Below are 12,258 nucleotides of genomic sequence, written 5' to 3'. Positions count from 1 at the left end.
CCCCCCCCCCCCCCCCCCCCCCGTGGCGCTCAGGGCCGGCGCCCACTCAGTCCTCCTCCTCCTCCTCTTTGGCTGTGGCCGTGGGCAGCCTGTCCCGAACGCGGAAGCACTCCACAAAGAAGCTGATGATGGATCGGTACAGGTGCTGGTGCAGGGAGGCACTGTGAAAGTAATGGCTTTCGTCCGGGTAGATCTGCGGGGAAGCCAGGGAGACGTTACTCGCCAGCAGCGGAACCCGGGGGGCCCTGGGGACCCTCGTGAGACTCGGACCCAGCACGGCCCGGACACCGCGCACCCACAGCTCCATTCCAGCCTGCAAAACGGACCTCCTAAACCACCCCGGGGCAGGCGTCAGCCCGTCCTTTGCTGGGAGGCCCTGCGGGGCACGGTGGGCTTGCAGGGCGTGGGCCGACTCAACTAGATCACATTCGGTTCAACAGACTGTAGAGAGGCTCCGGCCCAGGTCTCCTGGGACCAGGACCCAAAGACATGGGAAGAAGTCTGTGCTGTTTCTACAACCCTCGCCGGCGTCTGGCTCACCCCGGGACCGTGGGCAGGTAACTTTCCCGAGCCTCAGTTTCCAGTTGTGCCAAGTGGACATGATCATCGTAATAGAACCCAGCTCATAAAGTTCTGTGAGGATTCAACGACAGACTCCCTGTGAAGTGTTCAGAGTTAGCCGAGGACACAGGGACTGGGTGTAAGGACGGCCCCCGTCCCCCAGGGGTGGTGCGGCCACTTCCACACAACGGTACCTGTTTGGGCAGGGACTCAAAGCCAAGTCTAAGGGACCTGGAAGCCCACGTTGTTTCCATGATACCAGGCTGCCCCCAGCATCTGGAATCCTGTCTTCCTCCATGTCTTTGGAGGATGGTGTTCACCTTTATTTTAGAGTATTTATTCATGACGGAATGGAGCTGTTATGTCTGTAGTACCAGAGGACACAAGGTAGGATGTACGCCTCTCCCTCTCTCCAGGGCCCCAGTCCCTATGCCCTTCCCTGGACTTGATCACTGTTACACATTCACTGAGTATCTGTGCAGACATTTGCTGTGCCTGCAGGCATGGCACTGGGCTGGGGTCCCTTTATTGTCTCAAGTGTGGTCTACAATTCATCTTGCTCAAAATCTTGCTGGTTTAGCTTGGTCCGCACCTTGGGGAGTGATCCACATTAGCGCGTGGAGATTTACCTTTTAACCTGCCACGGCGGCATTATGTGTCTAGAATGTATTTAACAATACCATGGCAACTATCAGCTTTACTATGATCTGAGCACTTTCAGAAGCAAGCTCAAAGGTAACATTAACCAAGTCCTTCCTTCCCCATTCATCAACACTCAGTCCAAATCCCCTCCCTGCAGGAAGCTCCCCCTGATTGGCCCAGCCCGCATGGGACCCTCCAAGACGGTGATGCGGGAAGGCCGGGAGCTCAGGACAGAAGGCACGCAGCAATCCGTGCCGGGGCTGGTGCTATCTGAGGGACAGGTGCCTAGCGGAGGAAATCTCCCATTTATCTCTAGACCTGAAAAGACCATCGGGGTTATGCGTGTTTTGCCAAAGGAACCCATGGTCAGGAAGGAAACAGAAGATGTTTCTAGAAGCGACATTGTGCCTCACTGGAAGGAGCCCAGACTTGAGCTGCTGGGTTAGTACTTGACACCAGTGAAAAGAAGGCTGTGAGTCTGTTTCGTGGGAAGGGTAGCCCTCTAACTGCTGCTCAGCCACACATGATTCTGGAACATTCTGCCAGAGTTTAGTAAACGTGGGGTGCTGTCCAGAGGGAGGCTAGTGGAGAAGGCTCGGGACCTACACATGTAAAGCCCCCCAACTCCCCCAGAATGCTGCTGTCATCAACACCGGGACAACAGCCCCATCCTCACCCGCAGGGACACCACCAGCCTCACTGTGGCGGTGCGGTGTCTGTCTCAGCCTTGCTCACTGCCCGGAGGCGCGGGGCGGTGGAGCTCTAAAGGGGTTTGCACACGGCTCGAGTGCAGAACCAAGAGATCACCATCGATTACTAGAGAAAATAAGCATGTGCTAATTCGTCTGGCCCCATGCGCCCCGGCCCGCCTCTGACAACCGTAACACAGGTGCGTCTGCAGAAATGGGATGAACTGAATACCGATCAGTTCTTTATCCACGGAAAGGATGTCTCTCTCCAAGTGTGGAGCCGAGATATGCAGATACTCTACCTGTAAGCTGTAATTAGCCTTCCCCTTAATTAGTTGTGTAACGAGTTCCGCCGTGTGCTGGAAATGGATTTTTTCTGTGAAAAAAAAAAAAAAAGAGGAAAGGACCGGTTAAACCCCTAACACCATCAGGGCGATGCTGTGAAGTGACATCCTTGGTCCTTACCATCCGCGGTTGCGTGAATGATCAGAAACTGCTGTTCTTCCAGCGCTGACACGCGGTGTGCCACCTTGGTCATCTGCACATGGGCAGGCAAGGGGACAGAGTTAGTGGGCCTCTGGCCGCTAGTGAGGGGTTCGTACTGGACCCCTGACTGAGAAGGTAGCTGGCGGTCTTGGGGCCAGTCTCGGGAGGATGGGGTGGGGGTGGGCTTTCTGTGGGAGGGACGCACACAGCGCATCTCAGCCGCCCTGCAGGGGTGCCCCCGAGGACGAGGAGGAGCTCAGCCTCCCTGCAGGGGTGCCCCCGAGGAGGAGGAAGATCTCAGTCGCCCTGCAGGGGTGCCCCTGAGGAGGAGGAAGGGGTGGAAGAGAAGGGAGCATGGGAACGCTTTCACCCGCGGCAGGTGGCCTCGGAGGGCTCTCATTCCAGCAGGTGCCACCTGGCCCCATGGTGCCATGGTCTGAGCACGGATTCCGGCTCCGAAGCCAGCCCCCCGCCCCCCACGGCAGAAGCGTGGCCTCGCTCTGCGGCCGGCCAAGAAACACCCCACGTGACACCTGCACCGAGTTAGTTCAGTGGCTATGACGGAGCAGGTGACATCAGAGGACTTTCTGTCACCCAATCAATGGCTTATTTTCCCAAAGTGGAACCAGCCTTGGGGAAGGGGACCAGCAGTCGTCAGTGCCCAATGACTGTGGATTCTGGGACAGATCCTCCATCCATCCAAAGACTTCCCAACTCCCCTCCACGCCCCTCGGGTGCCAGAGAGGGAAACCAGACGGACCCGGGAGAGGCCCTGGTCCCCTCAGTTCACAGCGTGGAGGAGGGGCTTCTCAGAGTGAGTTTGGTGGGGGAGGCGGACAGCACAGTGGGCCCAGGGAAGGAGTGTGGGTCCCAGAGTTGGGCCAAGGTCAGAGGGGCGGGACCCATCTCACCCAATTCCCCATTCTGCCAGGAGGCGGGGGTGTCCATACCTACCTCATATGCTCTGTTGTCAAGTCCATGGAGGCCCAAGTATCTCTCGGAAAACGCGGACGCTGGACACAAGCAGAGGAAGGCAGGGTTACCTGAGGCAAGTGGGTGCAGAGCCCCCAGACGCAGGGGGCACCCTTGGCATGGGGCTGGGGGCGGGGCTGTGCACTCATCTGCAGGGCAAACGTTTGTTTCTAAAACACCCCTCAACCTACAGGTCTTTACCCAGGTAATCAGACAGCACCGTAGTAACATTCAAATATGCTAGAGTAGGTGGCTGGGTTTTAAGCAATATAGCGAACCTTAATCAAGTGAAATAGTGCATCTGAATCCTCAGTAAACAGGATAACAGTCACCCCCCCCAACTTTGTTCCAACATATAGGAAAGACAACAAATCCCAAAGAGCAGATTTTCATCAGGATTTGATTTTTTTTTTCTTGTTCTTTTTCAAAGGCTAGGCATGTCCCGTTCTAGCCAAAACTCTGGCTCCGGGTCCAGGTTCTGGGTGAGGACCTGGTATCTGCCCTGTCAGGAAAGTCAGGATGGAAGGAGCTCCAAAGGCTTCTGCAAGTTGCAGGGACATCCTTAATTAAGGGGAAGAGACAGCAGAGGATTTCCCTGTGTGGGGCACTGTGACCAGCCAAGGTATAGGATGGTACATTTATGTGCATTCAAATCAGGCAAATTTGAAATAGCATGATTAAAAAAATTAAGGACGTCTCACTGAATTTAAAAAAGATGAAATATGCTACGTCTTCCCATGGGAAAATTAATTTTAAATTATTAAAATGTTAAATGAGGAGAGTTCTTATAGGACTGTAAGGTGAAGTTTGCATTAGAGCACTTTGTAAACATCAGTGCATCATTTGTGAGCACTCTGGCTGCAGGAGCCAGGGGGCTGAGGGCTGCCGGACCCTGTGAGGCCCGGGGTGCTGAGCTGGGCCACTGGGGCGGGTGTGGCCAGGGTACTTGTAGGCTTGGCCGACCATCGACAAGAAGCCCTCTCCATTTCTGATCCCAGTAGTCAGTGCTGCTTTGTGCAGCGTAGCTGGGGTTAATAGCCTGGGCTCCCAGGGCCTCCCAGCCTCCACCCGAAAGCGAGTTCTCAAAGTCCACAAGGAATACCTCACCAACACATTTAAAAAAAAAAAAAGCACGAATGTCACAAAACCATTCACATTGAGAGAAAAGGGGCCGGCTGACCAGGACAATGTAGGGAGCTTCGAATCCCAAAGCTGTGACCAAAGAGCCAGGGCGGTGCCTGACAGAGGTCCGGTTCCCACCCCTGGAAGGCCGGCCCCCCCGTCTGGTCCCCACGGCCAGCCATCCTGATGCCCCGTCCCGGGCCTCTGAGCCCTGCCCGTTAGGCAAGGTGCTGACCAGGTACTCCCTGCCCCACCAGGAGGAGAGCGGGTGGAGGCAGGGCACAGCTCAGCTGCCAGGTCTGCACCTGATCGCCACCAAGTAGCAGCCCCTCAGCCCCTAAGCCCTCATCACGGAATCCCTGCCCGAACACCCCCAGGCCCCGGATACAGAGCCCGGGCAGCGCCCCTGCCCAGATTCTGGGGGCAGGGGAAACGCGGCCCCAGCGGGACCGCAGCCGGCCCCTTCCTGTCCGCATGCATGTGAGGCTCCTCAGTGGCCGCTACAGCAGGGGGCCCCGAGGCTTCTCTCCAGGTTCCTCGTTAGCCGCACGGCCCCTGTGGCTTCCCCTCCGAGGGGGGTGCGCGGAGCGGGGGTGGCAGGCGGGAGCGTGGTGGGAAGGGAGGCATGGGGCCGGGTCTGTGGTGTCAAGACTTGTTACCGTAGAGCTTGAAGTCCGTGATTGGAGAGAGAGCAGAGCCACAGGTGAAAACCTGAGCCTGATTTTCACCCTTCGCCGGGAGGATGTAAGTGCTCAGGTACCCGCCATAATCCTGGGAGAGAGAGAAACGGGGTGAGTAGGCGGAGTGTCAGTGCTGCCCTCACGAAACCAGCCTCAGATGTAAGATCAGTGACTCAGCAACCATCTTCACAAAGTTTCTGTTAAAAAGTAAACAGACGAAAGGCAACGCATCGTCCCAACTAGATACATGGGACGCACGCCTCCTCTCTTGGGGCCTCGTGTCAGGCGATGCGCAGAGGATGCGTGAGGGCAGCCACGGCCGTGGGCTAGGATGTGCTGTGTGCATGTCAGGGTATCATCAAGCCCCTTCCAAATCAGCCTTTCCCTGCAGTGCGTTTGCTGCCTTCCCATCTCCAGCAAAGCCAAACCACTTAAGGTGGTCTTGGGGGAGGGCCAACAAGGAACCTGTCTCAAAGGGCTCAGGTACCGGTCTGCCAGGATGCCTGGCTCAGGGCCTGTGGAGACAGGCGTCCATGTGGGCGCTGGACATGGGCAGTTCCTTCAAGTCCTATACTGCCCTTAACTTGGGGCTGACACGCAAGACCCCTACTTCAACCAGGGCCTTCCAGAGAGAGTACACGTGACGCATTATCTACCACGGGCGCCTTCGAAGCTGCTTGGCTCAGATGTGCTCTGTCTCCCGAAAGCACCGAAGGGGACGGGACACAGGTGGGGAACTGTGGTGAGCAAACGTGGGGACGGGCAGGAGCAAAGCCTCAAGGGAACCAGGTATGTTCTCCTGGGGGCTTGGGGGCCGTTACAGATGTTGTGTGTATGCTGGGTGCGTGCGTATGGGAGTGTGTGTGCGTGTGTGTGTGTGTGTGTATGGGAGTGTGTGCGCTGGGGTGGGAGGGTCGAGTGTGGAAAGCCATGCACCTGATGGAGACTATGTGTGCAGCCCAGGCTGCGCCAGCCTCACTGTGGAATGAACTGTTGAGGACCTATACGTTAGTTACATGATCATCTAATGCCGTCCCTTCCATAGAACATGGATAGCTTGTCTTAATGACAATAAAAGCGTCATTTTGGTTTCTAGTTGATAACTTTCATTGTCAATGGAATCGGTAAGTCCTCAAAGGTCATCCGCCACTTGTCTTCAAAAAAGCGTTGACTGACAACACCAGACGCCGGTGAGGATGGGGAGCAGCAGGACCCGTCACTCAGTGTGGTGGGGACGCCACACGGGGCAGCCACTTTAGAAGACGGTGTGGCGATTTCTTACAAAACGAAACATACTCTTTACCGTATCATCCAGCAGTCACCCTCCTTGGTATTTACTCAAAGGAGGTGAAGACTTGTATGCACACAAAAACCTGTACATGGAGGATCATATGAGCTGTATTTGTAAATGTCCAAACTTGGAAGCAGGTGAGTGTACACGTAAGCGGTGTCCCTGGCATATTATTCGGTGCTGAGCAGTAATAAGCTCTCGAGCCACGAAAAGAACCCTGAATGCATATTACCTGGTGAAAGCAGCCGGTCTGAAAAGGCTCCGTGTGTGTTTGAGGAGTGAGCCCTGACCAGAGGCAGGCCCAGGCCAAGGGTCCCTGCCTTGGCTCAGCAGTCCACCCTTCCCATGTGGGTGCAGATGGGTGATAAACACTGACACCCAAAGTCACATTTACGAATGATCGCATTCGCTCTGAGCCCCTCACGGGCAGCGAGTGGGTCTCTATGGACTGGAGCCTCTAGGATTCTGCGCCCACTCTCTGGTCTGTCCCTGAGCCTCGGAGAGAAGCCTCCGGGCCCTCCCCTCCACCGCCTCAACTCGGGAGGTGCCAAGGGGCCTGTGGGAGGGCTCCAGGAGGCTGTCTGGGATCACTACATCTCAAATGTACACTATCCTCTGAGAATGCTGGGCGTGGGGGTTCCAGAGGCGACGACATAAGAGGTAGTGTTAGGATCACCTGTTGAAGCCTCCACCTGACGTGAGGTCCCTGTAAGGTGCCTCTGGACGGCCTGTGCTCTGATAGTTCTCTGGGAGGGAGACGGGTCTGTGTCCTTCCATCTGGGCCTCACTCCCTTGAGATCAGGAGGCCACCGATCCAGCATAAGAATGGGGGTGGGGGGTTGGGGGGCCTGTGCCCAGGTGATGCTAGGTGGCCCCCATGGACCTGACCCACAGCCCTGGGCCTTCACCACACGAGCTACAGCCCATGGACATGGGCCACCCTTTGGAGAGTGAACAGCCTCCTCCCCTCCTTCCATGTCGGCAGACCTGGTAAATTAACATGGCCACTGCATGTGGAGATACACAGGAATCAAGACCCCTGCCCACTCTTGTTTCCTGGGGTACCACACCAGGCACTATGGCTTCCGTAAGGAAAGGAATTAGGAACCTAATCAAGTGTTCTCACAGGATCTGGCTTCTCTCTCTTTCCTTCCACATAATGTAGGAAGAAACTCCGATACGTGAGCTGGTCAAATCAGGGCCCCCCTTGCTGGAATCACTCAGCGTCCACCCTCTCGTTTTTAACAAAGTCATTGCTCTCACAGCGTCAGACCAGAGACATTCCGAACAAATCCGATCGGGGCTGGGTGATGGTGCTGGGCAGTGCTCTCGGTCAGGGGCACGGCGTGCTCCGACGAAGCTCGGCGCGGGCTTACCTTCCCAAACACGGCCACACGTGCCTGGTCAATGTATTGCTCCTTCAGCATCATCCTGCAAGGCCAAAGAAGGGAGGGGCGAGTGAGTGCACACCACGGTTGCACTGTGGCCCAGAGCCGAGCTTCGGGCCATTCCAAGCACGAAAACCTCCACTTGAAGGAAATACTGGAATTCGGATGTCACTGTTTATTGCTTTTCTTTATTTAGTGCATGGGCAGTATGGCCATGTTGAAAGCCTCAAAGTGCCCTTGCAAGAACTGTCCGGTCTGTCAAACTTGCCGACCGAAAGCCAGGAATGCAAAGTAGCCGAGGCCGTTCTGGAGACCAGGCCCCGCGGGGTCCCTGTCCTCTGTTACAATCTGCCCCTCACTTGGACCATGTGACCCCCAACCACCGCAGACTCTGGGAGGGTCCTCCGGGATCAGCCTGGAGAATAGACCCTGGCTCTGTGCTAAGGGCGCTTGGAGTCAGGCGCTGGGCTCTCACCACACATGCAAGTGTCCTTTGTCCCCAACTCCTGGCTGGGGGCCCCTGCCTTGTGCTTCCTGCCTTGGGCGCGAGCAGCTCGATGCCCCTGCTGGCACTGCCCGGGTCCTGCCTTGCCCTTGCCAACCTCTTACCACCTTCCCCTAGCATCCCCTGTTTACCCACAAAATGACGGGAATCTTTCTGGTTTCTGGACCCTAATTCAGCAGCTGGAGTCCTGCCACCTGCTGGCAGACGACCGCCTGCTTCCTGGGTCTCTGTGAGTTGCTTCCTTCCACGTGTACGTACAACCACCCCCCGCCGCCAGAGCCCCTGCCCGCACAGCCCTGTTCCCCTGTTTCTGTCTACTTCTTGGTGATTATTCCCTTGCTTCTGTTTTCTGGGTTGTGCTGGCTGGCGGAAGCCACCCCATCACTGATAACTGCCCTTCTCAGCCAGAACCGAGCATAACACTCTGGGTACCAAGCCCTCAGAGCCAGCTCTTTGAGGACCAGCCCTCCTCCCCAGCCTGGAGCAACACTGTCCCCAACTTTCCCAAGGGAGGAAAGTCACGAAGGAACCTCCGAAGTTGGGCCTAGAGACCACCAGCCCCACAGAAGCAAGAGAAGGTTGGAATCGACAGATTAGGAGAACGTTTCAGCATTTGAATGGAACTACTAATGGGAGCGTGAGCAGGATTCGGGAACAAGCGGTGATACTATGAGTAGGTCCAGAGAAAGATTCTCAAGTGAAAAACAAAGCAACACTTCCGGAACTAAAGGATGCAGGCAAAGGTGGGGCACGAAGTGGGCGACACGCTCCGCGGTGAGCGGTGTCTACCGTGGTCCTGCACCCCCAAATACTGATCTAACGAGACATGATGGGGGGTGCAGGATTGCTGACTCCTCACCTGCCACCACATCACGAGATGGGAGCTCAGGCAGTAATGATAACTGTGCTCAGGAACACGGACGGTTGGGAGTGCGTGCCTCTGCCGAACAGGCCTGGGGGAGGGGGCAGGGCCAGGGAATCTGTTGTTGATTTAGACAGGGGTTATGGGTTAACTTCCGAAAATTATGGTCAGATCCTAACCCCTAAAACCTCAGAGTGCAACCGTATTTGGAAATAAGGTCATCAGATGTGGGTAGTTAAGAGGAGGTTAGACTTAATGTTGTTAATCCCGCATGACTGGTGTCCTTCGAAGAGGAGAGACACAGAGACCCAGGAGGAGCGCCGTGTTAAGAAGGAAGATTACAGTCACGTGTCTGCAAAGCCAAGGGACAGCAAGGGTTGTTGGCACCACCAGAAGCTAGAAGAGGTGGGGAAGGGATATCCCTGACAGATTTCGGAGGGAGCGAGGCCCTGCCCGCACCTCGACTTTGCTGTGCTAGCTCTAGGAAACTCACGGAGCACTTTCATACGTTCGCTTTTTAGAAACATTGTGCAGGTGTCATAAGATAACCCGGCTGACTTCCGATCACATCTGCCAGGCTTGGGATGTGGAGGGGAACTCACATGTACACACACACAGTGTCCTGGGCTACATACAGAGCTTCGTGGGCATGTCCACATATCTGGAAGGAGTGCAGACCTTTCTCCTAGTCCCTGCACTTTCTCCTCGTGACCCAAATCCCTGATACGCAGAAGTGCATTTGGGAACATCTGTTGAAATGGTCCGGCGCAGCCAGCTATTTTCACAACTGGTCCACCTGGTCCTATGAGGATTCTGCCCCGGGGCCAGACGCCTGGATCACATTTGCTGGGATCCACGTAGCAGTCTGTGGGCACCATGGAGCGTGGAGTGAGCTATGTGCAGCATGGAGGGCTCCATTCCAACCTGTAAAATACCTCGGGTTTCCACTCTCAGCCCTCCTTCCAAGTCTGCAGGCAGCCTTGGGTCTTTGGCAACCCCTTCATCTAATTACCTAGTGACTCACTTCCTGATCTAAATGCCAGTAATCTTGATAATGAGCCTCATTTATAAAGTACTCTGGAATCTTCCAAGGGTGGTTGTTTTTTTCCAACATCAAATATTTTTATCTTGTACCTGTATTTTCACCAACGAACCCAGCAATTCCCATGTGATGATTTTTCTTCTGGTGAACAGTGGAATCCCAAGATCAAGGAGAGCCCAATTTCATATGCAGGGAGCACTTTTTATTACTGGGGTGGTCTGAGGCCTCGCAAGAGCAGAAGCCGGATCCATCAGGTGTCTTTCTTTACGGAGCACGTCCTGAGTTCGTTTCCACGCTGGTGTGCAGAGGCCCCAGAGGGACAGGGCTCCAGCCCTCTAGAAGCGCGGTCTACTGAGGGGGAGGGGGGCTGACACGGTGACAGGGCAGCAGCACTGATGATGTGGCGTGATGGGATGCATGCCCGCTGACTGCTGCGCTCACTGGTGAAGCAGCCTTGGAGAAGCCGGGAGCCGGTCAGAGTGGGTGAGACAGGAGGTCAAGAGAACACCTCACGGGTGGTGGCACAGGGTCCCGGGTGAGCAGGGCTATTTGTGGGGCCGCGTGGAACTTCAGGCGGGGGGACAGGGTGCGAGTTTGCACGTTGTGTGCCCTCCCGTCTCCCTTCAGACAACCTGCCCTGGGGGGGCTGATGACCCCCAGTGGGCACATCCTCTGACCTTCCACAGTGCCCATGCCATCCAAGCGGTGCTCCCAGCCACTGAACACAGCAGGGCCCTACAGCTAGGCCTCGGCTGCCTGGCATAGGGTCCTCCAGTGGCTCTCTCAGCAATGCGCTCCCCGTCAGCCTTGCCGCCATTAGGAGACCCCCTCCTACCTGGTCCTCCACTCCTGCCCTGGTGTCAGACTCCACTGCAGCCTGGCAGCACTCCTGCCCTGGCACCCTTCACAGACAGACCCTGCCAAAATCTCCCGCTAAGTCTACCCAGGCACCTTTCTTGGGGGACCCTAGCTGACACAGGTGCCACGGCACCCTCAGAACGGAGGAAGCACACAGCCAGAGGCTTGATTTGGCAAGAAAGAGGAGCCAACGAGGGTGGGGGGAGAAATATGGCCAGTGCCTTTGTCCCACTTCGTGCCATGGGGGTACATACCACCATGAGGGGCTGAGCTTTGCCCAGCTTGCCCCTCAGCCAGCTCCGGCTCCACGTTCATCCACTTACCCAGTCTGGGGGACTCTGCCCCCCAAATGCCTCCCAGGCATCCTCCACCTCCCTGCACGCTCCCACTCCTGCAGGCCGTGCTCCTGCCCAGTTGGTCGGGACTGTGCCCCTCTTCTGGCAGGTCCAGCCTGGACCCTCTCTGGACTGCAGCTTCCCCACTGATGGTCTGGGGCGGTCGTCCCACCTGCTGGACGGTTTCTGGTAGTCATGAGGCCACAGCCACGTAGCCCCCGGGGCCAGGACAATTCTCCTCTCTCTCCCCACCCTCTCCCTTCTTGGTCCTCGTGTGGGCTGCCTCCTCCTGCTTCCCCTCCACTCACTGTCCACGGGGCTCCCCTGTGCTCAGTGGCTCTGAGGATGAGCAGTACGAACAGTGACAGTGGCTCCCATGTCCTCGGCTTCTGGTGGGTTTGGCCAGTGGGGAGTCCCAGCGGGAGGGAGGAGCGGTCGGGGCACTGGTCCTGGCTCCCTCCCTGCACAGCCTGTCAGATGCTCCCTCTCCCTGGCCCAGGTCCTCTCCTGAGTCCGTGTGGCTCCTGCTTTTGTGTGGCTAGCCCTAGGGTGCTGCACCATTCCCTGGTCTCCCTCACCCTGCCCATGCCTCTGCAAACGTGCACTTTTATTCATCTCACCTTAAACTACTCAGTTTGAGGGCCAGGACGCTGACCCACAGAATTTGCTACATCGCTACCAGAATTAAGTTCTGAAAAATAAAGTCCACCTTGCCACCTCCTTGCTTAAAAGCCTCTTGCAGAACTCTGCTGCTTACAGGGCACGCAGCAACTCCTTAGGATGCTGTGGGCGGTGTCTCACAATCTAGCCCTGTCCTACCTCCCC

The 12,258-nt window shown here is 56.4% G+C and overlaps 1 protein-coding gene across 5 annotated transcripts in view; it reads right to left on the bottom strand.

The window, feature by feature from the left end:
- Positions 1-23: 23 nt before the first annotated feature.
- Positions 24-12,258, bottom strand: part of DPP6 (dipeptidyl peptidase like 6) — a 949,209-nt gene continuing 936,974 nt past the window's right edge. For all 5 annotated transcript variants that reach the window (XM_073887499.1, XM_073887496.1, XM_025862147.2 and 2 more), the window contains exons 21-26: positions 7,820-7,874; positions 5,132-5,243; positions 3,333-3,391; positions 2,358-2,430; positions 2,195-2,268; positions 24-193 (exon numbers count right to left, since the gene is read on the bottom strand). In XM_073887499.1, coding sequence (XP_073743600.1) covers positions 47-193; positions 2,195-2,268; positions 2,358-2,430; positions 3,333-3,391; positions 5,132-5,243; positions 7,820-7,874 — 520 coding nt within the window. In that variant the 3' untranslated portion in view covers positions 24-46. The remainder of the gene's footprint in view (positions 194-2,194; positions 2,269-2,357; positions 2,431-3,332; positions 3,392-5,131; positions 5,244-7,819; positions 7,875-12,258) is intronic.

Source organism: Callorhinus ursinus, unplaced genomic scaffold (assembly GCF_003265705.2).
Source record: "Callorhinus ursinus isolate GAN/ISIS: 27379988/994484 unplaced genomic scaffold, GSC_fseal_2.0 scaffold80, whole genome shotgun sequence".
NCBI classification, from domain to species: domain Eukaryota; kingdom Metazoa; phylum Chordata; class Mammalia; order Carnivora; family Otariidae; genus Callorhinus; species Callorhinus ursinus.
This window is presented reverse-complemented; position numbering and strand designations above follow the sequence as displayed.